Source organism: Fusarium graminearum, chromosome 1 (assembly GCF_000240135.3).
Source record: "Fusarium graminearum PH-1 chromosome 1, whole genome shotgun sequence".
Classification (NCBI taxonomy): domain Eukaryota; kingdom Fungi; phylum Ascomycota; class Sordariomycetes; order Hypocreales; family Nectriaceae; genus Fusarium; species Fusarium graminearum.
Window position 1 is genome coordinate 8,936,942 of NC_026474.1, and position 27,070 is coordinate 8,964,011.

The following is a 27,070-nucleotide window of genomic DNA, read 5'->3' on the forward strand; positions in this document are numbered from 1 at the left end:
GAAGATCTGTCCTGCCAGCGATGTAGAACAGGTGGCACTAAGCCGACTAAACTGAAGGGATAAGGTCACGTGAATCTACTAGGGGTGCCGTACGTACTTCAATCCGCAACATCACGGCTACCTCACCTTGAGCCTTAAGCCAATTAGTCGCGCTGTTAATGTCCTCGATGCAAGTAAGGATTATAGAAAATACCTATTTATCAATAAATCACTATCTATAGGATAGGAACAGTTTTTATACAATATCCGAGGGTTGAACAGATGATCAAAGTTGAGAAGGCAAGGTACCTTCGGACATGATGGACCAGCCTGGCGACGGTGAAGGCTTTACCTGCAATTGGCAGGGTGGCGGGTAAAGCTGTCTGCCCCGCCAATGGGTCCGTGCATGCATACATACACCTCCATTGAACTAACAGGTCCCGCCATTCTTTCTCAGCCTTGCGATCCTGATTGTTGGATTTGTTTCTTGACCACAAAAAGTCTACACCTTCGACGCGCTTTCTCACATATGCAGCCATGTCGTCGTCAAACGAACCATTCTATCTGCGGTACTAGTATGTATTCGCATTGACTCGAATATCTTTGCGAGCAATGCTAATGACGTCTCTTCAAACAGCTCCGGCCACATGGGCCGTTTTGGTCACGAATTCCTAGGTACGAACAACCTCGAGTTATTGGTTTTATGAATATGTTGATTCTGACGGGACGGCGATCAGAGTTCGACTTCCGGGTTGTTGGAGATGGTCGCAGTGCGGTAGCCAGATACGCCAACAACTCCAATTACCGAAACGATAGCTTGATTCGAAAAGAGAGTCAGTATCACCCCTGAAACCCGTATAGCACCTTTTTCTCTGACAAGATCTTAGTGTGTGTAAGCTCCGTTATCGTTGATGAAATCAAGCGCATCATCAAGACAAGCGAGATTACGAAGTACGTCAGCCTCATCGCGCCAGAACCTTCATTGAGCAGCCCTGACTATATCCAAACAGAGAAGATGATTCAAAATGGCCGCAGAAAAATAAAGACGGTCGTCAGGAGCTGGAGATCCGGATTGGTAACGATCACATTGCATTTGAGGTCAGTTTCGAAACAGCGGTCTTCCCGAGCACACAATTAACAACAAAACAGACCGCCAAGATTGGATCCTTAGTCGATGTCACAGAATCCGCCGATCCCGAAGGGCTGCGAGTATTCTACTACCTCGTCCAGGATTTGAAGGCCCTGGTTTTCAGTCTCATCGCTTTGCACTTCAAGATCAAGCCTATCTAAACGACAAAGAAGGCGACAAGGAATGAGTCGTGGCATTGGCCGCTCAAAACGGTCAAGCACATAGTAGCGAGACTTATAAAGGCGATAATGACGCATCTGGTATTTATGAACGATACCCAGCTGTCAAAGAGTGGCACGGAACGCTATCGCCAACACTGAGCGTGTACTCTACATATTACGAATTAAGGAAGCATGCTTGTAAAAAAAGGGAACGCTATTGTAACGATGAAGATCCAAGAAGGCAGCTCCATCGTCTTTTTTGTTCCATACAGTAACGAAAGAGCAGTAACACTACGTCGGATATCAGAGGCGAATGACCACAAAAAAAGATTTCTAAGGCCCGGACAGCAAACATGACAATTTGACGGCGTTGCGCAACCCTCAGTTATGGATGACAATGCAGGGTAGGAGGATTATGCCGTATTTCATGTCTAGGTAGCTATAGTTATACAATTCCGTATAGCTCCAGTAACATGTTTGACCCATATGATAGGCTCACGTAAGGTCTAGAGAGTGACAATCTTGAACCAAACAGAGAGGATTTGCATAAAGTAGGCAAGGTAGTTGGGGCAGTGTATTGAAAATCAACGATAAATAGCCTTTTCTGATGTGTGTTCTTAAGTTAGTGGGCAGCTACCTAGTCAGGAACATCACACTAGATGCAACCGCCATAACAAAAACATTCCCGGCCGGCGTTGCGACAAAAATTGAATGTTAATCATGCCAGTAACTCTTGGAGCAAATAGTATTGAATGTAGTACAGTAGTATGACCAGGCTCGTCACAGCCTCTAGAAGGCCCATCACCCCATACGAAATGCAGGCAGCAATGTGGTGGGGGAATGCTGGGGCAGCCCGATGCTGGTCCTATATATGGGGCAGCGCGGAAGCAGCCCGATGATTCCTGATGCGACAAAAAGAAAAAGCATCTGATCTTGATGTCGACATTGACTCAAGTTCTAGGGAAAGGATATGCATAATTACTTCCAGGATAAGTGAAACAGCCCATGCTCTCGTATAGTTAGTAAGATCCCATCACCGGCAGATCGTTTTATCACACTTTCCCTTCCTTGAACAGTAGTCTTGTTGAGGTTCAGCCTGGCCCGCTTAGATGGAACTGTCCCTCGCCAGCCTCAGCATCCATCGCAGCCCAAGATTAAAAAAAAGAGGGTAATAATGCAGAATGAAGCTCAATTTGCATGCTTCATGGTACTTCAAAGTTGTTGAATACTAAGTCACTTTATCTTATGAGTTCCAAGTATGAGTATAATTATTGATATTAGACTATGATGGATGAATTGAACGAATTGCTGCCGTTCGGCTTCTTATCTAATGTACCTACCCAGGTATATAAATCACTAATAGTAGGTACAGAGTAGTTGGGATACATTATACCTGGGTTCCGGGGGTTTCCACCGTTGACAACGACGGGCAGTCTCCTTCCAAGCCACCCTCCAGACTATGATGATGTGTCTGGGCTCGAGTCAATGTTACACGGCGTCAGCCATCAGTCCAACACACAACACCTACTAAGGCACAATATGGACGCAGACCAGGCACTGTAGGTAGCGTGCCATGATCTAATGTGGACTAAGAATTGGAAGACTTTCCGTCTTGCCGAGTGGAGGTTGATGAAGCCCCCCCACATATCCGCTACAGAACCCCAGAACAAGAGAACGGGATGCTAGCCTACTAAGGTCAGGGCAGCCAGCATCACCGACCGACTTGATCTCCGTTTCTTTACCATCGTCCCATTCGCGATCTAACATACCTGCATTACTTTCTTCCTTCCTCCTACTTTCCTATTGTGACCTAATACTTCCTTGTATTACTACCGTACTGCTTACCACCCTATCTCTTTGTCACGGTGACCTTCTGAAAGCTTTATCCGCGATACCAAACTCATCTTACGGCTCTAGTCTAGTCCCCGAGATCGCCACCCGTTTGGTGATTAACACTAACTTGCTTCTCCCCTCTGGCATCGAACAGCGCTCGACGTCAGGGCAGGCCTTTCAACTTGCATCGTCCACCTTGATACCCTCGATTTTGCTTTATTCGCGTTTCAGACCGTTACCTACGCTGCGTCGATATACTTGCTGCTCAATTGTACTGTACTTCATCATTCGTCACATACAATGCCGACGCCATCATCCAATCCGCCTGTCGAGGCATCTTCGCCGCGCTCCTATAGTTTCTCAACATGCCCTGACGACGCACAAAGTCAACCACACCCTGCCTGGCAAGCACGCGACGAAGGCCAAGCTCGTGCTGATGACGGTGGTATCCAGTCTGGCCCCGGCCTTTCTGTAGATGGTGCATCACCGCTCACTGTCGACGCGCCGACTGCACCTGGGTGCCCGAATGACGATACCACCATGTACGACGGGCGCCCATCAAACGACCTGTCTTCACGATCCACCACTATGTCCCCACGCCCTCAAACCGCCACTACTGCCGCAACAACACCTATGCATGAAGGGTCTGGGCCCGAAACGAAGGGAAGGGACGCCGAAACCGGCAACCAGTTGAGTCAAGAGCCTCCCAACAACACACAGCGGGCCAGTGAACCCCAATCAGCCCCTTGTGAATCATCTAGGCGGAGGGGGTCACCGAATCGGGAGTGGGAGTGTGTTGATTTTGATGCGCAAGAAGATGAACTCTGGTCCCCATCCATGGGCCCTGACTACTCATGTATACGGGTGAGTCAAGTTCAAAAGTTCAGTTATCATGATGCAACTTTCTGACAAAACGAAGACTATTCCATCAGCTCCGTCTTCCTACCTTCGGCCAGGTAGCAAGTTCCACGGTACACAACAGTCGGAACGCCAGGTCTACGACGTGCAAGTTGAAATCAAACATGTCGACATGCGAGAGTCTTTCCTTTGCGGCTATCTCCGGATTCAAGGTTGGTGCTAGGCACATGCCATTTTTACCAACACAAAACTGACTTACTGTCGAAGGTCTGACAGAGGATCATCCCACTCTTACAACATATTTTGAGGGAGAAATCATCGGATCCAAATACAGCTTTTATACTCAGCACGAGAACTGGGGCGCAAATAGCAAGGTTGACTTGAGCCACTGGGCGAAATTTACAGCCTTTCGTCCATTTCAGAAGCAAGCCCGTAAGGGACCTGTCATCATTCGCGATGCCGCCCAACGAGAAACTATCTTTATGCGATGGAAAGAGCATTTTTTGGTGCCAGACCACCGCGTCCGCACAATATCTGGCGCCAGTTTTGAGGGTTTCTATTATATTTGTTTCAATCAGGTTAAAGGCGAAGTAAGCGGCATATATTTCCACTCGAAAAGCGAAAAGTTAGTTTATCTTTCCTGTCACTTGTCGGACTTCTCAACTAACTGGTCACAGGTTCCAACAACTGGAATTGAAACATGTTCCCGATCGAGGATGCTTCGCTGCAACCGAGTTCCGCTAAGCATATTGTACTTTCGGGGCAATGCCTGCGGTACAAATTTGGAGCGTGACATTGCCACGTATATATGGGCAACTTACCAAGACCGTTTCTATGAAGGTATAGGAGGTCGACACTATTACAATACATAGATGAGGATACAGGGAGCTATGAATCTGGTATTATGACAACTTGACGAACATGCACGAACTCCATTGCGAGCCATATCAGTGTTTGGGATTTGTTTTTTTGGGGGCAGCCTGTCACGTATGAATCTGGAGCACAGGAAATTCTTGATGGGAGTAGAGCGAAGTCTTGTGAATGAGGTTTTATTCGTCTACCTCGAACTTTTTGAAATATCCGCGCCGAAATGGGTTGAGCTCGTCTGCTGATGTCCCCTCCAACTTGAGTTTTTGTCGGTTTGCATAGGTCTCGAGGGATGATTGTGACACTTGTGAGTCGGGGAGTCGACGATAAGTGATTAGTCTCCTTGACCCTGGCAGGTGTTAGCATGGGGAAAGTGAGAGAGCGATGCCCCAACAACAACGTACACTTGTTGAAGGACTGAGTACAAACCACGACCACCTCCATGAGGGGATGCGTGGGTGTCGGGATTTCCTGGTTTTCGTCGTTGGCAGTTGGCATCCAGAATGACAGCCGTCCATCGTCAACGAGAGTATTGGCTGCAAAGTCAAGAATATCATCGAGCATTACCATAAAACTATAGGGCTTTTTGGGCGGCACGTAGGTTGATTTCCTGCTATGATTAGCGTAAGAGCAAGTGCAGTCGGCCAGTGTATAACGAACATTCCATGTTGCTTGCCTTGCTCTATCAGCCATGGCGTCTTTTCGGGATCGCGAAGACCAAGCACCCTCAATCCTTCTCGTACACCATAGGGCGGATCGCAAACGATTCCATCCCAGGTCCTGCGATGCCGCCTAATGGGGGTGTTGGTCAAGTCGGCAGAAAACACATCTCCCAAGCAAGAACCTATACCATATTGGTCGAAATTCCCTTTAAGACTCTTTTTCCCACCCTCACCGCGGATGCTACGCCCGTCGATGTCGCTTCCAAAAGCGAGAGCGCCGAAGTGAGCACACGCAATGGGAAAGGAGCCTGTCCCAACGAATGGGTCGTAGAATAGCTTGCCAGGAGCAGCCAGGGCAATGTTGGCCGTGACCAGGGCGAGCTCTGAATCCATGCTTGTTGTTGAGATGTAGCCCCTCTTCTTTAAGTCAAATCGAACCAGAATGTCCCGCGAGGAGTTGCCAACATGGCGGGCAAGATACATGGTCGTGGGATCTGGGACGTTCAGGGGCACGCTGTCGTACGGCCACATCTCGAATATGGTGAATAAGTTGTCTGGATTGGACATCTTTACAGGCCCAGTCCACCCCAGAAATCGGAAGGAGTTGATGAGCTCAATTCGCTTCTTCGCAGAGCGAGTCCCTTGATAGGGATCAACATCAAACTTGAATGACTTTCCGAGATAGCTATCCCAGACGTGGGATGTGTTTGTCTTGACTGATTCGTGGAGTTCGTCCAGTGTACATCCTTTGCCCCAGAGCTCATGTATAGACTGAATGAGGATGGATCTCTTGGTCAGGCGTTGGGCGGCTTCGACCGAAGCCAGCTGTACGACACAAAAGGGGGACTATTTTTTCAGTAAGTCTCTAACAAGCATGTATTGATGTGAAGGATAACGGACGTCTTGACTATAGTCGACTATTTTCATTTCCAGACCCTCAACCAGGGCCAGTGCCTCGATTTCGGGCACTCGAAAGGTCTCATGCGCCTGCGCAAATTTAATCAAGAACTCCATCTTGATTCTTAGGCCTCGAGATGTCGTCAGGTCTGAAAAGAAACTGACTTGACTAGCTTTGTGGTGAAGATGCGAGTGTGGGGGAGGGCAAATTGTTGTTGAAACCTTCTCTTTGAGAAACTGCGTTTTGCAGCAGCACTACCACCCAAGCACAATCTCTCAAGTTGCGTCTTCACGATTATAACGGTAAAAGTACCGAAACTCGCCACAGCTGTTTTGATTCTATGCCACAACAAATTGCAAATTGCAAAGTTCCTCTTTACCTAGTCCAAATATTGTGGAAAAAATTCACCGAAAAAGACCCGGCTAAAATCCAAACCGTCGTCTTGTTATTACCCAAACACGATCCATTCCCGACTTACACCATTCAGCGACTTAAATCAACAACCCCTTGTTCACAAAGCGTCGCTTTTTTCTCTCCCTCTCATTTCTTGACTTCTTCGACATGTTTCCCGCTGTTGCGCCATCGGTCTATCAATCACCAAAATGTTTCGTGACACACGGTACTATGGGCCATGTTGATACCAAGCAAGCTCCTCGTAAAGGCAAGCCTTGGGCAGCAATCACGTCTCTAGATTTTTTTCATAAGGTCAGGATTTCCCATTTGCGAAAAAACAAAACTGGGTGCGTACTTACAATGCCAGGTCGATCTGATCCTGCCCGTAGAAGTTCATGATGCAGTCAGTAAGCAGCTTGCCAAGACTGATGAGCTTCCACGTTATTCAAGAGTAGTGATGTCTCTTGGAGATATCTTACAAGGTGACTTCTTTACGAAGTACATTAAAAAAGGTGCGCCTAATTGTTCACACTCCTAATTTTTGCTAACAGTTATGCTCGGTGACAGGTGATATCATCATGCTTTCAGAGGGAAAAACAACTGTCGGCACTCTATTCACTTTGTGTGAAGGCATGTATCGTGGAATCCGTACTTGGTTAATTACTGACCTCTTTTAGGTGTTCTTACAATGTACGTGGATAAAGAGACACATGAACGCGCAGGTCTTCCAGGAAAGCCCTATGGGCCGAAGGGTGGAAGAGGATCCAAACCTCGTTGGAGTAAGTACCAAGGGCGAGTCTCTTGAATATTTACTGATCTAACGATCAAGCTATAACATATAACCTCAGAGATCCATCGATGCTCCGCGGAAAAAAGGGCTTCGATAGATTGATCTATGCATGCAAAAACGTCTTCAATCAACCTATGACATGGCTATTTTGCGACAAGACGCCCCAAAGTAGGTACATGAGGCCCAAATCTGGCTTTTTGCTGACTTTTTGAAGTTCTCAGTCCAGACCCGCTACAACAGTTCTTCCCTACGACCTTCACCTCGACACCCATCGTATCTCAAAATCTTGCTGTTGTTCAACCAATTCTCGATGTTGACCCAGAGATTCTTGCAGAGGACAACCGTGAAGCTCTCGAGTACTTTGCAACAGAGAGGTATGAGTGGCTCTCGCTCATTCGCTTGGCCAGTCCACGTGTAATACCTCAGGATAGTATTGACCCCTATCTATCACGATATTGCGTCCCAGGCGATATTGTTAAGGAATCCACGGTCTGCAAAATAAGTTGGGAAGGTTTTTTGTCGGCACAGTGGCTTCATTGCCTGCTCGTAGATGTGTTGGCCGCTTGTCCTTCGGGGGCATGGTTTTCTCTCGGTGCTACATGCTTCTCCAAGGGTGTACCAGGAACAAGTGATGAACTCACAATTCTTAGACCACCCAGTGCATCTGGCAGGTATCTCATGTGGGAGATCAAGGCATAGGATGCGGCGCCTAATCCTGCTTCGATCGTACGTTGCGTTCGTCGCCGACACCACCCTCGCCCAGCACAGCGTCTTCAATCAACCTTCGTAGCTCGGCTTGGCCTTGGGGTGAATCGAAATCGTCGCGCTGGGCCAATTCCTCAATTCTCCTTCGAAACTCTTGGTCGATCTCCTCGGGAATATCCGCGGCCTCGTCCATCGTACCAACTGTAACTTTCATGCCCTCTGGAGGCGGGGGGATAACTTCAGGCATGACAGCCGCTGCAGTCGAAGCCGGATCGTCGGCTTGCTTGGCTTCGATCTTCAATAGGTACTCTGCAATCACGGGAAAGTCACCTTCCGCTTCAATCTTCTCTCTAGCCGTCAATCCTTCCAGTCCTCGGTGACCGATGTCCGCACCAAGTTCTTCGACAAGGACTTGAGCAGCGTCCTGAGTTTCGACAACAAACAAGGCGGTCTCGTTGTCTTCATCTTTTAGATTCACGTCCACATTAAACTCGCGAATAAGGGTTCGTAGGAGATCAAGATGGTTGTAACTGGCAGCGGCATGAACGAGGGAATAGCCGTGTTCATCTTGCGATGACGCCAGTTCTGGTCTCTCCCTCAGGAGGGGCAGCAGCGTGGGGTTGTTGTCAGCTGCAAGAAGGAACGGGTTTGGAGTTGTCATGGTGGATGGAAGGTGTAGTAGGTAGGTAGGTAGTCGGCAACCAGCAACAATGTTCGTATGATTCAATTCTTCAATTCTGGTACACTGGCAGTCGACTTTCCTGGGTTGTTCAGATCTTTTTCATCAAAGTTGCAAAGAAAGTCGTTGTCACTAGAATGTTTTTGGCGGGGTATCTTCTGAGTGGAACCTCCAACTACATCCACCGTCATGTGTCTGACAAAACTCTGAATGCTAACTGACCACGCCTTCAGCCGCGTATTCAGTGAATATAATGCGGTTACATATGTCCAAGGATATATTCCTATACCACAAATAAAGCTCATCATATAATTATTGATCGTCTGTTGCGGATAATGAATCCTATGACACAAATTTAAAGTCGGCTAGACGCACGGCGCTTGTAAGCTCTCCAGGGTAAGATGGCACTAATATGCCCTCCACAATGTTCCTGCCTGATATTCTATGATGACTCAGGAAACTCTCGTTTGCTCCTACAACTTTCTGGACTGAATGCTAACGCCCATCAACCTTCGTGTGACCATTTTCTGTTTCTGCGGTCTGACTCATTTCGAAGACATTGAGGCGGTGCACCTAGGCAGTTTTCTCGTCGTTCCTGGCCCGCACCAACCACCACAGCCAGGTGAGCGGCATCCACAGAATCACCCTGGGCACTTCATATAAAAGCTTCAGCGCATAATCTTTGGCATTCCCAAAGGATCGTTGATTAACCCCCAGCCTTGCTCAAGGTACCACTTTATGCTTGCATATCGCAATTCTCTTCGCTTTTGTCTCACATCACTCAATAGATCAGTTACAGACCAGCATCTTTTTAAGCTTTCTTATCGAGGACAAAACACATGTCTGCGCCATACACGCCCCAGGACGTGCAAGCCGTAGCGGCTGTCGTGCGTGCTTTGGATAATGCTCGGAAAGACAAGAGAAAGAACGGGTTCTCAGTCAAGAAGACCAGTTTCGACGTAAAGGGATCGGCTGATGGCATTCAAGTCGAGTCGTGGCGCATGCAGGACTGGGACTACAAACGACCTAATCTGCCAACATACGCCCGTGGCCTCTTCACCACAAGGACACGAAGAAACGAACCAGAAATCGCTGTGAGAGGCTATGACAAGTTTTTCAACGTCGAGGAGGTCCCCGAGACTAAATGGGAAAAAATATTCGCACAGACGCAAGGCCCTTACGAGCTTACCCTCAAGGAGAACGGCTGTATCATTTTTATTGCTGGGCTGGAAGACGATACCCTGGTTGTTTGCAGCAAACATTCGACAGGAGACCGAGAAGACATTCAGGTTAGTCACGCAAGTGCTGGAGAACAACGTCTGGAGCAGCAGCTGGCTGCTGTTGGAAAGACAAAGGCAGATCTTGCACGAGAACTTCGCAAGAGAAACGTTACTGCTGTTGCAGAGCTCTGTGACGACGAGTTCGAAGAGCACATTTTGGAGTATGGCCCCGATAAAGCCGGCCTATATCTTCACGGCATGAACCTCAATTTGCCGCAATTTGCCACCTACCCAAGTCGGTATGTCCAGGAGTTTGCTGACGAGTGGGCCTTCCGAAAGACTGGGCTTATGGTAATGGACGATATCCACCAGGTCAAAAGCTTTCTCGAAGAAGTGGCTGAAACTGGGGCTCACGATGGACGAGATGTCGAGGGTTTTGTCATCCGCTGCAAAATGTCACAAGATCCAGCCACGCAGCCCTTCCAGGATTGGTTCTTCAAGTACAAGTTCGAGGAGCCATACTTGATGTACCGCCAATGGAGAGAGTGCACTAAAGCCCTGATTGCTGGCAAGCAGCCAAAGTTCAAGAAACACACCAAAATTACGGAGGAGTATCTTCTTTATGCCCGAAGACGACTTGTTGCAGACCCGAAGCTCGGAAAAGAGTACAATAGCAACCACGGCATCATCGCTCTTCGCAACGACTTCTTGACTTTTAAGAATCTAAAGGGAGCAGATGCGGCTAATCTAGGCGACCTGGACTGTCCAGCCATGACAGAGGTTACTCGGGATGTGATCTTGTGTCCTATCGCCACCATCGGTTGTGGCAAGACGACAATCGCGATGGGGCTATCACACCTATTTGGCTGGGGTCATGTTCAGAATGACAATATCTCTGGCAAGGGCCGCCCTCCACGGTTTACTAAGATGGTATTGGATGAGCTGAAAGACCATCCTGCCGTGGTTGCAGACCGAAACAATGCACAAAGACACGAGCGAAAGCAGATTATTACGGATGTCAAGCTTCAGCACTCTACTGCTAAACTTGTATGTCTGAACTTCAAACATGACGAAGAAGCGATTGATGAGATCCGACGAATTACACAAGAACGAATTGTTACGCGTGGGGACAACCACCAGACGATTCATGCAGCAAGCGATAAAGATAAATTTATTGGTGTGATGGAGGGTTTCATCAAACGATTTGAGCCTTGCAACCCTCATGGGCGACCTGACGACGGCTTCGATGCGTTCATAGACCTTGACCCCACAGCTGGTAGTCGACAAAATCTCGAGGTTGTTGTAACGCAGTTGCACAAGCTGTTCCCCAATCTTGTGGGGGAGATTCCATCTTCAGGGACGCTTGATGCTGCCATTGATTGTGCTCTCGGATACAAGCCAGAATTCAGGCATGATATACCTGATCGGGGCAAGAAGAACAGCCAGCAGCAAAAACAACAAGTGAAGACGCCAAAACCAAGGAAGATGGAGTACATGTCCGTCAGCATCCCGACCCAAGATGTCAACAGCGCTCTCGATAACGCCTTCAGAAACGTCCCGGCATCAACCTCTCAATTGTACACACAACTCAAGCAAACAAGACGTGTACAGCCAAAATTCCATGTCACCCTGCTTCACAAGGCTGCTAGCGTTAACCATCCCGAGCTTTGGGAGCAGTATACCGCTCTACATAAGGAGGTAGAAGCTGCTGGTAACCCTGAAGGAAAGGTCGGCGAATGTGATGTAATGCTTGAAAGGGTGAGATGTTTGGTGGTCGTTATTCGATTGATTTGATGTCGCTAACTCATTGCAGGTTGTGTTCGACGATCGGATCATGGCCATTGTTGTTCGTCTGGCAGATCAGGATGACCGGTGGCAGTGTGTGAACCGTGTCGCGCATATCACAGTCGGAACTCGAGACAATACGGTGAAGCCTAAAGAGAGCAATGATCTCCTAGCCAGGTGGCTGGAAGTGGGCAGCTCCCCCGAAACCAAGATTGGCGAGGTTGTGTTTGCGGGGAGGCCGACTGTGAAGGGAACAGTGATGCCTGTGCTGAGCCGATTCTGAGAAGGAATATTGTGGTATGGTTTCTTCAGATACGCGGTGATATTTCCAAGGGTATCAGTGCTTGCCACCTCAAACGTAAGACGCCTGGGTAGTTATGAGGGTGCTCTTCGAATGCCAAAATAGCATAAAGACAGACGAAAATACATTCCATTTCCTCAGTCACGACCCGATCCGAAGTTTTTTCCTCCGTTTACCAACATTGAGACCACCAAAAGTCTTGATTGAGTACAAGTGCATTCTAGTGATACGAGGTGGAATGTGCTCAGCAGCTAGGAAGGGGTATTGCGGGAAGAGACTGGGTGTGTAAAACCAAACCAATGCGGATGTGACTACGGTGCTAAAACTATTGTTCATTCATCGTCAAGAAACCGACTGGCTAATGCACCAAAGAAGGGCACCTCAAACCTTGAGAGATATTAATAATCAAGTCTAAGTACAACGAAGACATACTACATACCTGTCAAGTATTTCTGCGTCTTTATAGGCCCTCAGTGTAAGAACTGCAATTAGGGCAACGTCGCAAAGGAAGAAAAGCCAGCTAAGGAATGTTGACCATGAAAAAAGGAGATGAAAGACCATGATTGCTGTGAAAAGCAATGATGATTGCCATGCATGAAACCTGGTCAATGTGTTAAAACGATTTGCACGCAGATATGTAACCAGTCTCAGATGCAGCCATGGAGGGGGGTTCGGCCATACCTCACATAGTCACTATTTCTCTCCAGGATAAGAAGTATAATCGCTCCCAGCGGTGGGAATGCGACATATGCTAGGCATGCCTCATAATCTAAACGCATGCCAAGACTTGTATCGAACTCGCTAACTTCGGCAGCAGGAAACGCACCAGGCATTCTACTCGACGCCCCAAAAGCTCGACTGTCAGGACTTATCGCCGCCCAACCAGTTGACTGGCCATCAAAACCGCCCCATCCTCGCTGAGGTTGTGGATGTTGGAGCGGGGGAGGAGAAGCGACAGGAGAGAATGATCGTCGAGCATCGTATGAAGGTCGCGGCGAGGTATAGTCAGGCGAAGTTACCCGTGAGTGTTCCGGCGGAGAGGATTGATAAGGAGCGAAGTCCATGATTTAAGGGATGGTCTTGAGAGGGTTGCGATGGTTCAGAAAGCTTCAACGATTGTCATGGCTGGATGATCGATTCCAAATGCGCCACCGATCCGCAAGCCCGAAGAACTGTGTTGTAATAGTGGATGTTGCACAGGTTGTTCAGTTTGACTATCAGCGATGGGACCTCGACTGTTTGTTGTACAGATAGAGCAAGCCGTGTGCAGTTGAAAGGCAAGATAAAGTCAACGGAGCTGGTTAGAGGCGGGGTGTGGTGGCAGGTTGAGGTCAGGGTTGCTTGAGCTTCATCATTGCTGCCTACCAACGTAGAAATGTGCCTGCGTTTATAATAGCTCCAGCCACACGATCCAGCCACATTTTGTCTAGCAACTTTCAAAACAACAACTGTATAACTATTCGAGTACAAAAACAAACAAAGATCTTGGGTGAAATGACATTCTAGGCGATACTTCACTTCAAACGAGGAACCGAATGCTTGCTTACCTGAAGAAGTTATCCTTGTTTACGTTTGACGTATGGATACCAAGTCGTCAAAATCCTGACCCATTTCGCCTGCGGAAATACAAGGGAAGGAAAGTCTCCCCTGCCATAGAAAGATCAACAATACAACGTCTCGTGACCGATGATGACTATTTCCCCATTATGATCACGTCAAAGTCTTTGAATGATCCAATATGCTGTTCGTACATCTACACATACACAACCTTTGTTAGGTCCTTTGTTTGTACATCGTTGTTGTCAATACCCAACCCTCGTTTTATTCTCCGTTCTTTTGGTCGCCCTTGGCCTCGTCTTCCAGTTGACCTTTTCGGCCCTCCAGGGCTAACCACAAGCTTCGACTTCCACCCTCCAGTGTGTTGGTGATACCCAGACCTGCGCCTTGGAGCATGGCCACCAATTGGGCACGCAGTCCGTCTAAGCCACCCTCGATACTGCCAACCCAGTTGATGCCAGACTGATCAAAGATCTTACCTTCCACACGGCCACCAACGAGAAGCAGCTTCGCAAGACCACTTTGACAGGTGGGGTCATGATAACCAGGGTTCTTCTTCCTAGAAGGAGCAGGGAATTTACCCGGAACAGGTGACAGAATACTCAAGGCCGCAGAAATGTGAGCTGGAGATACGGCGGGAAGAACTAGAGCAGCCAAAGGGCCAACCATCACTGGCTCAATCTGAGCATAGTTGGAGTCCTCAGGTACTTCGGCGTTCTTGATAGCATCATAAGCAGCTGTGGACAAATCGTGGACAATAGGGCCTCGTGCTGTTCGCGTCGTCTTATCCGATGCAGCGGCAACCTCAGGGTCGTAGAATTCAACGAGTTTAAGGGCTACGCGTAGCATGTTGGTCCGCACCACCTGCAATTGAACTAATGGGGTAATATCGAGGGGTTCCTTTCCGGGTAGTGAACTCGGCTGAGGTACTGAAGAGAGAGCCTTTTTTAATTCTCGTCGCACTGCTGCCCACTCAACGGCTGTCAAGTTACTATGCTGAAAGAACAAGATCAGGGGTGTCGTTCGGAGTAGTGAGGTGTATGTTCGGATCAACTGGCTCTTTCTCGTCTCGACAGGACGAGCGCTTGGGGGTTTGGTCGCAGGGGCCTGGTCAATTGGCTTTCGGATGTCGTTCACAGCAGCAGAGCAATTGGGCGATGTTGAAATGCTACGAAATGCTCTGTTCCATGTCGTATGAGTAAGTTGAGCTTCCCTGCGCAATTGGCGAAGGCAAGGCGATGCAGCCCGTGATATTCGGGAAGCCATTATTCCTGACTATAACATTTAGAAGTTAGTAGTAGTTACTGAAACCTGGGATCTAATACCGTGCGTACATGAATGTTTTTTTGCTGGCTATGCCCATATCAAAAATTCCACCCACGCTTGTACCTAACCTGATCTCAATTGCAGGACTCAGGATATAGGTCCGTGCGTCGGATCAACACACACCCGACCCCCGGCACTACAGGGTACTAGGCTACTGAAGCCAATACCGATGTGTTACTGTTGGTGGACTAGTCAACTACCTAGGAGGCTGATTACGCGCGACCTGACTGCCTACCCACCTTACGGCTTCATCTTTTGATGTTGTTAAAGCACAGATAGCTTTCACCTCTTCCAATCTACTACCCACAGCACGATATTAAAATCCTAGTACGGCAGCACAACACTCTGCTCGACTTGATACTACGTGACCAGCCTACGTATTAACTAATTAACGTCATTTTCCATCATGTCGACTCTCGAGGAGCTCGATGACCTCGACCGCCGAGACAAGGAGGACAAGAAGAGAGATGGCGACGACAAGAACCAGAAGAAGCCTACCGATGGCGACGCCGACATGAAAGATGCCGAAGAAGAGGATGATGATATTCTTGATGAGGAGATCCTCGGGCTTAGCACACAAGACATTCAGACTCGCAAGCGTCTGCTCGAGAACGACTCTCGAATCATGAAGAGCGAGCTTTCTCGGTTATCGCATGAGAAGGCTGCCATGGGCGAAAAGATAAAGGAAAACTTGGACAAGATCGCCAACAATAGGTGAGCTTTCTCGAGATAATCAATTCTCAACGTCGTTGCTAATCGTAGTCTGTAGACAGCTCCCATACCTCGTTGGTAACGTTGTTGAGCTGCTCGATCTCGATCCAACTGCCGAATCGTCAGAGGAGGGCGCCAACATTGATTTGGACGCGACCCGAGTTGGAAAGTCTGCCGTTATTAAGACATCGACCCGCCAAACAATCTTCCTCCCCTTGATTGGTCTCGTGGACGCCGACACGCTGAAGCCTGGTGATCTTATTGGAGTAAACAAGGATTCCTATCTCATTCTCGACACACTCCCCGCTGAATACGACAGTCGTGTTAAGGCTATGGAAGTTGACGAGAAGCCCACAGAACAATACACTGATGTCGGTGGACTCGACAAGCAGATTGAAGAGTTGGTGGAGGCTATTGTATGGCCGATGAAGGAAGCCGAAAGGTTTAAGAAGATTGGTATCAAAGCTCCCAAAGGTAGGGCTCATTAGTATGGTGCATAAACACGGTCACACGGCTAACCTATCTAGGTGCACTCATGTATGGCCCACCTGGTACTGGCAAAACGCTGCTAGCACGAGCCTGTGCAGCCCAAACAGACGCTACATTTTTGAAGCTGGCAGGACCTCAACTGGTTCAAATGTTTATTGGTGATGGTGCTAAGCTGGTCCGGGATTGCTTTGCACTGGCCAAGGAGAAGGCTCCTGCTATCATCTTTATTGATGAGTTGGATGCCGTTGGTACCAAACGTTTCGACAGCGAGAAGAGCGGTGATCGAGAGGTACAGCGAACCATGCTGGAACTACTAAACCAGCTTGACGGTTTCGCCTCGGATGACCGGATCAAGGTGCTGGCTGCGACAAACCGCGTGGATGTTCTCGATCCTGCTTTGCTCCGTTCTGGTCGACTCGACCGCAAGATCGAATTTCCTCTGCCTAACGAGGAGGCTCGGGCTCAGATTTTGAAGATTCATTCCCGCAAAATGAGAGTTGACCCTGGGGTCAACTGGGGTGAATTAGCACGAAGCACGGACGAGTTCGGAGGCGCAATGTTGAAGGCTGTGTGCGTAGAGGCTGGTATGATTGCTTTGCGATCTGGAAAGAACAAGATCGGCCACGAGCATTATGTCGATGCCATTGCCGAGGTGCAGGCCAAGAAGAAGGACGTAAGTATTGAAGCTCTCGATGTGTTTTGCAAAGGCAGCTTGCTAACAAAGTTAAACAGACTGTCAACTTCTACGCTTAGTTGTGATTGTGGTAAATATCACGATTTGGTTTACGGGTTATATAAACCTGGGCGCTGGGGTTTAGATGTGACGAGGGCATTCATAGATCAATGTAACATTATCTCGGCATAAGCCCGCCTCCGTTTCTCTCCGGTACTGCTTATACCCTTGGGCAAGCCATTGGACATAGACATGCATCACATCTGTAGAGGTAGGGAATAAGGCTCCAAATAAAGGGATTCGGCAAGAAATTCATTTCCCTCCTTCTTTTTCTTTCGTTAGAAGTATTCCTTCCATATTCTGAGGCCCTGACAGTCAAGAGCTTGCACAGCCGGGAAGCCGACATGCCAAAGCAATATGGCGGAGCTTTTGTTCCATTGGTGAATCGAGATCTTCCTCTAGTTGCCATTTGAATCACAGTCGAAATTGAGCATGTGCTTCAGTCGGTAGGGGAATATCTGGCAGCGGAACGTGCCGATTGGCAGTCATCCCCTTAGTCATGTCGCATCAAACCGATTTGGGGCAGGAGCTTGTGCGGGGCCATATCTAGAAAATACGTCATGGTGGCGCCTGTGGAGGGGGGACTCATTCAAGGCTTGTTTGCGTAAATCTCATCGAAATGATGAACGATGTGTGATGATGATGATGATGCTAATAGTGACGCCGATGCCCCTTAGCCAACGGGTGAACAAGTATTGTGATACAAACCGCCGTGGAACCACTCTGCGCTCCTGCTTCTGTTTCTCAAGCTTTGTTGAGCTATTGCGTAAGTATCCAGTACCCGTGTGTGCCTCCAGCTATAGCCTGAGTTACCTGACTGCTTGCCTGTCTGCCTGCCCGCCTGTACAAACGGCCAGATTCCAGCCACCCACGACAACCGCGCAGTGACGTGATAGATTTCCCTTTTGGTGGCTTGCCCTCTGAGCTGCCTTTTCCCATCTTCACCGCGTCGAAGCTTCACAACTGCTTTCTTTCCCCTCCTTCATACTCAAACCAGCTTCATCAGTCGAGGTGATTGATTTCTATTGTAATACCCCCTCCTAATCTGTCTTGTTTCTTCCATCACCTATCGACTTGTCTTGTAAGGCGACACCTCATCTGAAGCCGAAATGAGATTTGTGAACGCCATCGTGGCCGCTGTGGCCATCAACAGTGTTGCTGCCAGCACTTGGTTCCCTGGATCGAAGCCAGGTAAGCTTGAGTCTCATCTTCCATAAGACGTTGTGTCCTAACGTTAGATAGTATACAACAAGTGGCACGAAACGGAGCTGGAACGTTGGCTTTCTGATCATGATGTTCCTTACCCCACCCCGGCCGACCGTAAGGATCTCGAGTCCTTGATTGAGAAGAACTGGGATGCCTACGTCGTATCACCCTACAATAGTTGGGACACCAACCAGCTGAGTGCTTACTTGCAGTCCAAGGGCAAAGAGACCAAGAACGAAGCTGCTGCTTCCAAGGACAGCCTGCTGTCACAGGTCAAGGCCAACTGGTATGAGACTGAGAACAATGCTCATTCCGCCTGGCTCAACGTCAAGGACTGGATCCTCGACACTTGGACCGAAAGTCAGCTCAAGGCGTTTGCCGACAAGCATGGAATTCCTGGTAAGTGCAGTTGACGTGCGGCTCGTATTCTCTGTTTGCTTAGTACTTACTTTGTATGATGTAGCTCCCCAGCCTCGCCAGCGCGACACTCTTCTCCAGAAGGCTCGCTCTAGCTACGAGGCTATTGCCAAGAAGGCTAACCAGGCTTCATCCTATCCTGGCAACTGGCTCTACGAGACATGGTCTGAATCTGATCTGAAGGAGTGGCTTGACACCCACGGCTTCCCCGCTCCCCAGCCCATGACCCGTGATAAGCTCATCGCATCCGTTCGACGCAACTCTCGCCTTGCGTACCTCAAGGCTCAGGATCAAGCTGCCAGCGCCACCGCGAGCGCTCAGGGCGCCTATGCTACCCTCACCGACATGATTATTGACGCCTGGAGCGAGTCGCAGCTCAAGGAGTTTTGTGACAAGAACGGGATTGCTGTTCCCCAAGGAACAAAGGCCAACGAGCTCCGTGCTCTCGTCCGCAAGAACCGAGCTGATATTCTTGGTGACAACCTCTCTGCAAGTGCTGCCTCTGCCTTCGGTGCTGCTACCTCCAACGCCCAGAACCAGTACGCAAAGGCCACGGACAGTGCATCACTTGCTGCACAGGACGCTTTTAACCAAGCTCTGGGCACTTGGTCTGACACCCGTCTCAAGTCTTACCTGGACGCTCGCGGCGTTCCGGTTCCCCAGGGCTCTAAGAAGAACGAGCTTGAAGCACTTGTCCGCAAGAACGCTCATGTTGCTGCCCACGGTGGAAACGCGTGGACATTCGATGATTTTAGCTACGATAACTTGAAGAAGTATCTTGAGCGCAACGGAGATGCCGCTGCTAAGCAGATTGCCGAGAAGAAGGATGCCACTCGTGATGAACTCTACGACGCAGCTCAGTCCGCCTACTCTTCAGCCTCTTCTGCAGGTGGATCAACCTGGGCTTCTGCCACCAGTTATCTCACTTCCGCTACCAATTCTGCTAAGCAATCCGCTTTCGATGAGTGGACCGAGACCGACCTCAAGGCTTACCTGGACAGCTATGGTGTATCAGTCCCACAGGGATCTAAGCTTGAGGAATTAAAGGCTCAGGCTCGAAAGCAAGCCACCTACTTCAAGTACGGCACCAGCTCACCATCGGGAACACTCTTCGCTAAGCTCGGAGACACTGCTCGTGATACCTATAACTGGGTCGCAAGCCAGCTCCAGCTTGGTGGCCAAGCCGCCAAGGAGAAGGCTGCCCAGGTTGAGGCTGAGGCTGAGGCCAAGGTTCGAGAGGAATTGTAAGGGTCATGCATAGGAGTCGTCAGACAATCGCGGTGACCGTTGAACACTTACTGTCTCAGTTAATCAAAGTCACATTCGCTTGGCAGCTGGCCATCCGAGTACAAGGGTGGGAATGCATGGTCGTGGGAGGTGACACTTCTGCCATAAAATAGCGCAATTCCTGACACTTCGAGTCGTTTGTTTGTAGCAAGTAGTTGTGTATTGCGAATCCTACTCTATTAATTGAATTGCATTTACATTCTGAGATCATCATTTGCAAAACTTGACTTTGTCGTGGCTACTAGGATCTGTTATAGTTGAGCCATGTTTGATTGTAAGCAACCGTCCGTACGACCAGACAAGAACGGCATTGGACTTATGGGTTTGTGGCAAAACTGTTGTTAATTGCTGAAAGTGATATATTATTTTGTGTCCTAACGCCATCGCTGGAAGAAAGTCTACCGCGACCATAGCTCAACATTTCTATAAGGAGCCTCTGTTGAGATATACGATTATGTCCACAGCCTGCATGTTCCATCGGCACCAGCGCTGAGACACCACGGGTGTTTGGGGTGCCAATCCACGTCCAGAACACCTAATTTGCTGATAACCTTGTGGCCTCGGAGCATCTTGACAGGCACAATTGTAGCGTTTTCCATGAGGTCGCTGACAACCTTACCGTGGAAAATCTGCAGTGTGCCATCATCACTGGCGTCAGCAAAGAGAGGAAGTGTGCGGTGGAATTTAACGGCTCGGATAGCCTCAGGATGGAATCGCATAGTCTTATAAGGACGAGCAGATAGGTCAAGATCATGCCACAAGAGCCTTCGATCATAAGATCCAACAATAAGATTGTCTCCGCCAGGGTGCACATCGAAAGAGGAGATCCATCGGGCACCAGGTTGGACAACCTTGACAAGTTCTTCACGCTGGAGATCATAGCATCGGATCATGCGCTGCGTGGCAACGAAGAAGAGTGGCCTTGACGGATGGAACTGGGCTGTCTGTGCAAGACCAGGAAGTTTTCTGAAGGGTAGTTGACTCAGGTGCTTAGAGATAGCATGGATGGCGACTGAGCTTCGTTGTCCAGTTGGAGAAACCGTGCAGATATATTCACCTCGTTTGTGCCAATTGATAACCTTGATCGCCGACCTAACAGTGGCCATTAAGAGCACTCCAGCAGCCTCCAATTTGGCGCCAGGTCGGGACCACTTGGCTGGGGGCTCTTTCTTTATGCCGTTCATTGCACTAGACTGCGCACCGTTGGTAGCGTAACCGAACCCAACGTCAAGGACTTCGCGACTCGCCTTCTCCACGGCGTCGCTAGCAACAGATGGAATCATGAAGAACAGATCCTCTCCAGCAGCGGCTGCTAATATGAAGGTCTCCTTGTTAGGGCGCCATCGTACCATGTTGACGGGCTCCTCGCTATTGAGCTTGGCCATCCATTCCTGATGACCATTCAGGGCCCATACGCGAACAGTGCCATCATCGCCACCAGAGGCTACAAATTCACCGTCAGGGCTGAATGCCACAGAACGAACCCGCCCATCGTGCCCGCGGAAGATCGTCTGGTTAAGGGTAGGGAATGGCTTGAGGTCCTCCGGGCGGGGGAGCTTTGGCAGAAGAGAGTTAGGATCGATATTGAGCCTGTTCTTCCTAATTCGTGGTGCAAGATAGAGATCCAAGCAGCGATCGAAACGCTCCTTGACGAACTCGCCGTAACCAGGAACCTTGCGCAACGAGTCGAACTTGGCTGGTAGGTACTCCTTTTCTCGCTCTTCTGGATCTTGATTCTTCCAAGCTTCCTTCTCCTCTTCGGTGGGCAAGTATTCGGGTGGAGGGTTGTAACTGAGGTCGTATCCGGGAGGAGCGAGTTTGGGAGCTGGGATGTTCATGACATGGGGATCCTGAGGCTCTTCGTTTGCCCACACATCATAGTACGACTCCTCCTTCTCTTCGTCCTCTCTTTGGCGCTCCTCCGGGGGTTTGTATGGCAGAATGCGCCCCTCTTTGATAGCTCGAACCAGCTTAGCCACTCGCTTTGCCTCATGCTTGGAGGGAACAAATCGTCGTTTCGGCTCTGGTGCAGCGCTGAGGGGCATCTTCTCCTCAATATTTGTGAAATATGGGACCATGTCCTAAGCATGTTAGTAACGAAAACCGTCAGATTAGAGTAGAAGGAAAGCCATACGGGATAAGGATCATATCCCTCATTCGGGACCTCGTTCATCTGCAGTCGCTTGAGAAGCTCGAGTTGATCCTGGGTAAGGTCAAGCGGCTTTCCAGTTTCCGGATCTGTCAGGCCAGTCCAGCCCTTGGGGATCTCAATGCTGTCGAGGAGGGCATCTAGCGCCTCCCCAGTAGCTGGGCGCATAATCTTTTTGCCATTGATATCGTAGCCAATATGGGGGTACGAATCATAGAACGAAAGAGGAATGTCTCCGATCGTGTTCACGGGACCTTGGGCATCAGAGTCATCACTGTCATAGACAGGATCGACCTCTGCGTATTCGTAGCGCTCGCCTCCATTGGCATCCTTTACAACGCGATAGTTCGGTTCCGAGTTATCAGCGTCGAGGGTAGGAGGCGCCCCGAAGCTGTCGCCGGCGTCGGAAGAAGCGTCCTCGCTGTATGCATCGTCGTCATCGTCATCTCCCTCGGCGTCTTGGTCGTGCTCATCTAGATCATTCTCGGAAGAGTTGTCGTGTAATTCACCTTCAACGTCGCTTTCTTCGAAGTCTGAATCGTCCTCGCTCTGGGATAAGATACCATCGAGTTCCACACCAGCGAGTTCATCATCAACAGGAGCAGGCTCCGCGAGAACCTTTCGCTTACGAGAAGGCAATGTTGTTGGTGCCATTGAATATTATGCCGATGATAATCAAACAGAATTTGACAGAGGCAAGTCCGTACTAACACTTGACAGGTAGAGTTGACTTTTTTTTTTTTTTTTGCGACAGATAAGATAAGAGAGACTGCTTGGCAAGTGGGTACAATTGAAGTGGGTCTTGTACATGTGAGGTCAAACACGATGAAAGATGTTGTCAAGTAGTTTTGTACATATCTAGACATGTAACTACCATCGATAATCCACTAGTTTTGTTGAGTAGGCCCTATTTTTAAATTTGTTTCATTTGCGGAAATATAGGAATTACAAGAAACAGCTGCGAATCACCTCAATAGGTAGCTTGGCACTATAGCCGACTATACTACGGTTTCTATGTTTTGTACTAATCAGTATCCAAGACAGATGCTATATTGACCAGTGATCAAAGAATGACTGGAATTGAGAAAATCGACAACAGATCAATTTATATGGCATAATTCTGACCTATTATGTGCGCTCCGAAAAGACGGATGAACACTGGAATCGCCAAGGACACTGTTCTGGGCATTCATATTCAGTCTTGGATGTTGGTTGTTGGTGGACAGACACATATCCACCAACAACCAAGTGGCTTGCGAGTCATTCCTGTCTTTTATCAAGCAGGACATTCAAACTCGGTAAATATATCGAAGGCCTTCAAGCCCTAACTAGCCTGCGTCTATTGAGATAGGTTAACTTGACATAATACAGCCACACTGTAAGAGGCAGCCGGATCGGTTCTCTTGTTCTGGTACATCGTGCCAGGTTCCAAGGACAATGGAATTCATTCCGCCCGCTGTGGCTTGAAACTTCTGCTGAGTTGTTTCTGACGTTAGTACATACTGCTATTTCCATAGCGGACCGCTCATCTCGGGCATAACAGGGAGCAAACAACTGACCCTGCAACCCGCTTTCGGGTTTGTGGCTTGAACATGTTAGCTGATTAGAAACATTTAACTTGGCGTTTCTCCATGAGTATCAGCCTTTAGCCTTGTAAGGATGTCGACCTGACTCTTGTCTAAACATCGCTTGTCATTAGTGGAACAGCTCGCCTAACCCTCCCCTTTCAAGATCAGAGCCACCAAAAAGGAGAAGATGAACTGATGGCAAAGTCTAGAATGCCACGAAACCGACAGGTTGGCCTGGATTTCTGTTTCTGCATTGGCTCTCCTTAACATGAGTTACTTGGCAGACTTGGTATTGCAGGTTGGACTATGCGGCCGATCCTGTTTGGCCTAGTCATGGATGATTCTCGACTCATCTAATGGTAGATGTATCTTTGATCTACGAGCACCCCCCCTCGGCTGCCTGTTACTATAAAATGCATTGTAGTCCCATAAGTGTTTTGCTATTCATACATGCACTTATGCCAAGCCTGCTCAGCATGACCTCTACATCTCCCTTCTTTTTATCGTTGATATTGGCATTGCTCCTTACACTCGTCACTGCTGTGGATCCCGTTGTCGATGTGTCCTATAGCAGATACAAGGGAAAGGACAACGGGAATGGAGTCACAAGCTGGCTCGGTATGAGATATGCGGCACCTCCTATCGGTGATCTGAGTTTCATGCCTCCTCAAGATCCCACAAGGTCGCGTCAAGTCAAAGATACAAGAAAGGTTAGTAGACTCAATTTTGACAGAAGTGAAGAGTTCACTGACACATTGCAGTTCAAGCTCAAGTGTGTCGACTTGCAAGCAAGGCCGAGTTTGATCGGTAAATCGCAATCAGAAGATTGTCTTTTCATCAATGTTTTTGCACCTACAGATGCTGCTAGAATGGCCAGGCTTCCGGTCTATGTCTTCATTCAGGGAGGCGGCTTCAACGGCAACTCAAAACCTCAAGTCGATGGTACTGGGCTCATCCAAGCATCTGACATGAAAATGATCGTTGTGACACTCAACTATCGAGTATCAGTCTTTGGCTTCTTGTCTTATGGCGATAAGGTGCAACCCAACATCGGCCTTCTTGATCAAAGAAAGGCATTGCAGTGGGTTCAAAAGTATATCTCTAGGTTCGGAGGTAACCCAAAACACGTCGTCCTAGGCGGGAAATCATCTGGCGCCGCGAGTGTAGCCTTTCATCTTACCATGTATGGCGGCAGAAACGACAAACTATTCCATGCCGCTTCGGCGGAGTCCATCTCGTCTTCGCCTATTGTTACTATGGATCAAGCCGCCTACAGAGCAAACAGCATCATGAGCAAACTGGGCTGTACCTAAGGGGACGTAATTGCATGTATGCGAAACAAGACAATTTACGAGATATCGGCCGTTAACACAAACTATCTATCTCCCGGAAGTATGAAGACCCCTATTAGTATGTGGATGCCTGTCATCGATGGAGACATGGTGAGAAGTGGGCTGTGGGACGCTTTCAACAAAGGCAATTTCATCAGAGTACCTACAATAATAGGTGCGACAACAAACGAGGGCATCGGTTTTGCTCCAAGTGTGTGTCGTCTCAGTCAGAGGCCGACGGTTTCTGGCAGGCCGAGTACCCCAAGATGAACTCAACTCACATTGCTAGTATCACTACCTTGTACATCGACCAGACTGCCGATTGCAACGACACTCGCTGTTTTACAAAACGACTAAAGGACTCATATAGAGACATGAGATTTATGTGCTCCGGACTTTCCTTCACCAGCGCAATGTGATTCTGGATGCCTGACATGACATGGAGTTATTGTTACAACGTGGAGGATGCTCCAGGAAGGGGTGTACCCCATTGTGCCGAGTTACATGCTATATGAGGAACTGGAAGAGCAAGCAGCGGAACACTGTCCTGTTTCTTAGACGGAGGCATCAACGCAAACACCACAGTGGTTGCTCAAGGATATTGGACCAGTTTCATACAGTCCTATAACCCTAACACATACAAATATGCGAATGCAGCAATATGGCAGGCTTACTACAAGTCTCAGAGGCAACGTATAGTGTTTGAGGTAGGAGGCAGGACACTGATGCAAAATATAACAAAGACTGTAAAGGATAGATGTGATTATTTTAATACAATTGCAAGCTAAATGCAGCAGTAAGTACTTTACTATAAGTTAAATTAACTAACTATAAATTTAATTCTTTTCTTTCTTTAAGATATATATACTAATAAGATATGCTATTTAATAAAAAAAAGTACAATATTTAATTATAATATAATAGAAATTTAGAAGTAAAAAATAAATATATTATTAAAGTTATTATAAAAGTATTAAAGAGAGACTATATATAATTAATTATTAAGTAATTATTTAAAGATTTTTAAATAATTTATTATAAAAAAGTTAAATCTTTTAAATTAAATTTTAATAATATAATTAAATTTATTTATTATTTATTAATTTTAATTTAATTTTATTTATTTATTTATAAGTTTTTAATTTTTTATATTTAAAAGATTAATATAATTAAAAAAATATAAAAATAAAAGATTTTTATTAATAATAATTTAATTAAATAATAATATTATATAAAAGAAAATATATTATATATATTAATAATTTTAATAAATAAATTATAATTTTTATAATAAAATAATTATAATATTAATTTAAATATTAATTATTTAAATTAAAAATAATTAAAAAGTATTTATATAAAAGCTTTTATTAAATATTTAATAATATAATCTTATAAAATATATTAATAATTTATAATTAAATAAAAATTATTAATTAATATTTAAATTTAATAAAAGAAATTATTAATTAATATTTAAATTTAAAAAATATAATAATAATAAGATTTTAAACTTTTTTATTATAATAATAATATATCTTATAAATTAAAATATATTATATATTAAGTATATAATTAATAAAATACTTATTAATAGCTTTTTATAGAAAATATAAAAGACTTTTAAATTATAATTATAAAATCTTAATAAAGGATATTATTCTTATTTAATAAATAATACTCTTAAAATTATTAAAATATATAAGAGTATTATAGAGAGATTAACTTAAGGAATCTAACCCTAGGTCCCTCAATTTAACTTCTCTTAAGGTAAATTACCTAAAGATCTCCTAGCAACTGCTTGCTAATTAGTTATAACTTAAAGTCTCTCGCGACTGAGTTTAATATATAATTAGATCTATCTATTATCTAACTACCCTAACTTAACCTTATCTACTTATATAATATTTATTAAATTTATAATTATTTAAATATTTTAATACTAATTATAAATATCTTAAAATATAATACTTAATAAATATATTTTTCTTTTTATATTACTTTAAGACCTATTTCGTTATATTTATATATTAAAT

The 27,070-nt window shown here is 46.9% G+C and overlaps 12 protein-coding genes across 12 annotated transcripts; 7 read left to right on the top strand and 5 right to left on the bottom strand.

Moving 5' to 3' along the window:
- The first annotated feature begins 471 nt into the window (after nucleotides 1-471).
- On the top strand, nucleotides 472-1,480 carry FGSG_11636 (uncharacterized protein). The gene is made up of 6 exons (XM_011320447.1): nucleotides 472-554; nucleotides 617-654; nucleotides 717-812; nucleotides 867-930; nucleotides 990-1,077; nucleotides 1,129-1,480. Exons 1-6 carry the CDS (start codon nucleotides 517-519, stop codon nucleotides 1,267-1,269), a joined length of 465 nt encoding a protein of 154 aa, XP_011318749.1. The 5' UTR covers nucleotides 472-516; the 3' UTR covers nucleotides 1,270-1,480.
- Nucleotides 1,481-3,394: 1,914 nt separating this feature from the next.
- On the top strand, nucleotides 3,395-5,102 carry FGSG_11637 (uncharacterized protein). Its single transcript, XM_011320448.1, has 4 exons — nucleotides 3,395-3,966; nucleotides 4,022-4,172; nucleotides 4,228-4,585; nucleotides 4,638-5,102. The coding sequence occupies exons 1-4, from the start codon at nucleotides 3,403-3,405 to the stop codon at nucleotides 4,702-4,704; spliced, it is 1,140 nt and encodes a 379-aa protein (XP_011318750.1). The 5' UTR covers nucleotides 3,395-3,402; the 3' UTR covers nucleotides 4,705-5,102.
- Nucleotides 5,010-6,503, bottom strand: FGSG_11632 (uncharacterized protein; the record flags this gene model as incomplete). The annotated part of the gene is made up of 4 exons (XM_011320449.1): nucleotides 5,010-5,176; nucleotides 5,232-5,440; nucleotides 5,488-6,335; nucleotides 6,390-6,503. 4 exons carry the CDS (start codon nucleotides 6,501-6,503, stop codon nucleotides 5,010-5,012), a joined length of 1,338 nt encoding a protein of 445 aa, XP_011318751.1.
- Nucleotides 6,504-6,948: 445 nt separating this feature from the next.
- Nucleotides 6,949-8,049, top strand: FGSG_11633 (uncharacterized protein; the record flags this gene model as incomplete). The annotated part of the gene is made up of 6 exons (XM_011320450.1): nucleotides 6,949-7,092; nucleotides 7,148-7,292; nucleotides 7,458-7,559; nucleotides 7,610-7,738; nucleotides 7,785-7,944; nucleotides 8,037-8,049. 6 exons carry the CDS (start codon nucleotides 6,949-6,951, stop codon nucleotides 8,047-8,049), a joined length of 693 nt encoding a protein of 230 aa, XP_011318752.1.
- Nucleotides 7,991-8,978, bottom strand: FGSG_11634 (uncharacterized protein). Its single transcript, XM_011320451.1, has one exon. The coding sequence runs from the start codon at nucleotides 8,934-8,936 to the stop codon at nucleotides 8,280-8,282; it is 657 nt and encodes a 218-aa protein (XP_011318753.1). The 5' UTR covers nucleotides 8,937-8,978; the 3' UTR covers nucleotides 7,991-8,279.
- Nucleotides 8,979-9,793: 815 nt separating this feature from the next.
- Nucleotides 9,794-12,242, top strand: FGSG_11594 (uncharacterized protein; the record flags this gene model as incomplete). The annotated part of the gene is made up of 2 exons (XM_011320452.1): nucleotides 9,794-11,932; nucleotides 11,988-12,242. 2 exons carry the CDS (start codon nucleotides 9,794-9,796, stop codon nucleotides 12,240-12,242), a joined length of 2,394 nt encoding a protein of 797 aa, XP_011318754.1.
- Nucleotides 12,243-12,592: 350 nt separating this feature from the next.
- On the bottom strand, nucleotides 12,593-13,324 carry FGSG_11595 (uncharacterized protein; the record flags this gene model as incomplete). The annotated part of the gene is made up of 3 exons (XM_011320453.1): nucleotides 12,593-12,647; nucleotides 12,700-12,861; nucleotides 12,942-13,324. The coding sequence occupies 3 exons, from the start codon at nucleotides 13,322-13,324 to the stop codon at nucleotides 12,593-12,595; spliced, it is 600 nt and encodes a 199-aa protein (XP_011318755.1).
- A 757-nt stretch (nucleotides 13,325-14,081) lies between these two features.
- FGSG_11596 (uncharacterized protein) lies at nucleotides 14,082-15,083 on the bottom strand (the record flags this gene model as incomplete). The annotated part of the gene is made up of 1 exon (XM_011320454.1): nucleotides 14,082-15,083. The coding sequence occupies one exon, from the start codon at nucleotides 15,081-15,083 to the stop codon at nucleotides 14,082-14,084; it is 1,002 nt and encodes a 333-aa protein (XP_011318756.1).
- Nucleotides 15,084-15,470: 387 nt separating this feature from the next.
- Nucleotides 15,471-17,172, top strand: FGSG_11597 (uncharacterized protein). Its single transcript, XM_011320455.1, has 4 exons — nucleotides 15,471-15,857; nucleotides 15,913-16,328; nucleotides 16,382-17,016; nucleotides 17,076-17,172. Exons 1-4 carry the CDS (start codon nucleotides 15,550-15,552, stop codon nucleotides 17,094-17,096), a joined length of 1,380 nt encoding a protein of 459 aa, XP_011318757.1. The 5' UTR covers nucleotides 15,471-15,549; the 3' UTR covers nucleotides 17,097-17,172.
- An 867-nt stretch (nucleotides 17,173-18,039) lies between these two features.
- On the top strand, nucleotides 18,040-20,187 carry FGSG_11602 (uncharacterized protein). The gene is made up of 3 exons (XM_011320456.1): nucleotides 18,040-18,267; nucleotides 18,319-18,681; nucleotides 18,746-20,187. Exons 1-3 carry the CDS (start codon nucleotides 18,186-18,188, stop codon nucleotides 19,945-19,947), a joined length of 1,647 nt encoding a protein of 548 aa, XP_011318758.1. The 5' UTR covers nucleotides 18,040-18,185; the 3' UTR covers nucleotides 19,948-20,187.
- A 251-nt stretch (nucleotides 20,188-20,438) lies between these two features.
- Nucleotides 20,439-22,789, bottom strand: FGSG_11603 (uncharacterized protein; the record flags this gene model as incomplete). The annotated part of the gene is made up of 2 exons (XM_011320457.1): nucleotides 20,439-22,067; nucleotides 22,121-22,789. The coding sequence occupies 2 exons, from the start codon at nucleotides 22,787-22,789 to the stop codon at nucleotides 20,439-20,441; spliced, it is 2,298 nt and encodes a 765-aa protein (XP_011318759.1).
- Nucleotides 22,790-24,179: 1,390 nt separating this feature from the next.
- FGSG_11604 (uncharacterized protein) lies at nucleotides 24,180-25,972 on the top strand (the record flags this gene model as incomplete). Its single annotated transcript, XM_011320458.1, has 6 exons — nucleotides 24,180-24,413; nucleotides 24,465-25,008; nucleotides 25,210-25,245; nucleotides 25,692-25,741; nucleotides 25,819-25,830; nucleotides 25,967-25,972. The coding sequence occupies 6 exons, from the start codon at nucleotides 24,180-24,182 to the stop codon at nucleotides 25,970-25,972; spliced, it is 882 nt and encodes a 293-aa protein (XP_011318760.1).
- Nucleotides 25,973-27,070: the final 1,098 nt, after the last annotated feature.

Coding starts and splice junctions, on each gene's coding strand:
- FGSG_11634 (XM_011320451.1), bottom strand. CDS start 8,936: ATGACAACTCCAAACCCGTTCCTTCTTGCAGCTGACAACAACCCCACG.
- FGSG_11636 (XM_011320447.1), top strand. CDS start 517: ATGTCGTCGTCAAACGAACCATTCTATCTGCGGTACTA. Junction 555..616: donor CCATTCTATCTGCGGTACTA/GTATGTATTCGC, acceptor CTCTTCAAACAG/CTCCGGCCACATGGGCCGTT. Junction 1,078..1,128: donor ACGATCACATTGCATTTGAG/GTCAGTTTCGAA, acceptor ACAACAAAACAG/ACCGCCAAGATTGGATCCTT.
- FGSG_11597 (XM_011320455.1), top strand. CDS start 15,550: ATGTCGACTCTCGAGGAGCTCGATGACCTCGACCGCCGAGACAAGGAG. Junction 15,858..15,912: donor GACAAGATCGCCAACAATAG/GTGAGCTTTCTC, acceptor CGTAGTCTGTAG/ACAGCTCCCATACCTCGTTG. Junction 16,329..16,381: donor TGGTATCAAAGCTCCCAAAG/GTAGGGCTCATT, acceptor TAACCTATCTAG/GTGCACTCATGTATGGCCCA.
- FGSG_11637 (XM_011320448.1), top strand. CDS start 3,403: ATGCCGACGCCATCATCCAATCCGCCTGTCGAGGCATCTTCGCCGCGC. Junction 3,967..4,021: donor CTGACTACTCATGTATACGG/GTGAGTCAAGTT, acceptor GACAAAACGAAG/ACTATTCCATCAGCTCCGTC. Junction 4,173..4,227: donor CGGCTATCTCCGGATTCAAG/GTTGGTGCTAGG, acceptor TTACTGTCGAAG/GTCTGACAGAGGATCATCCC.
- FGSG_11602 (XM_011320456.1), top strand. CDS start 18,186: ATGAGATTTGTGAACGCCATCGTGGCCGCTGTGGCCATCAACAGTGTT. Junction 18,268..18,318: donor GTTCCCTGGATCGAAGCCAG/GTAAGCTTGAGT, acceptor AACGTTAGATAG/TATACAACAAGTGGCACGAA. Junction 18,682..18,745: donor CGACAAGCATGGAATTCCTG/GTAAGTGCAGTT, acceptor TGTATGATGTAG/CTCCCCAGCCTCGCCAGCGC.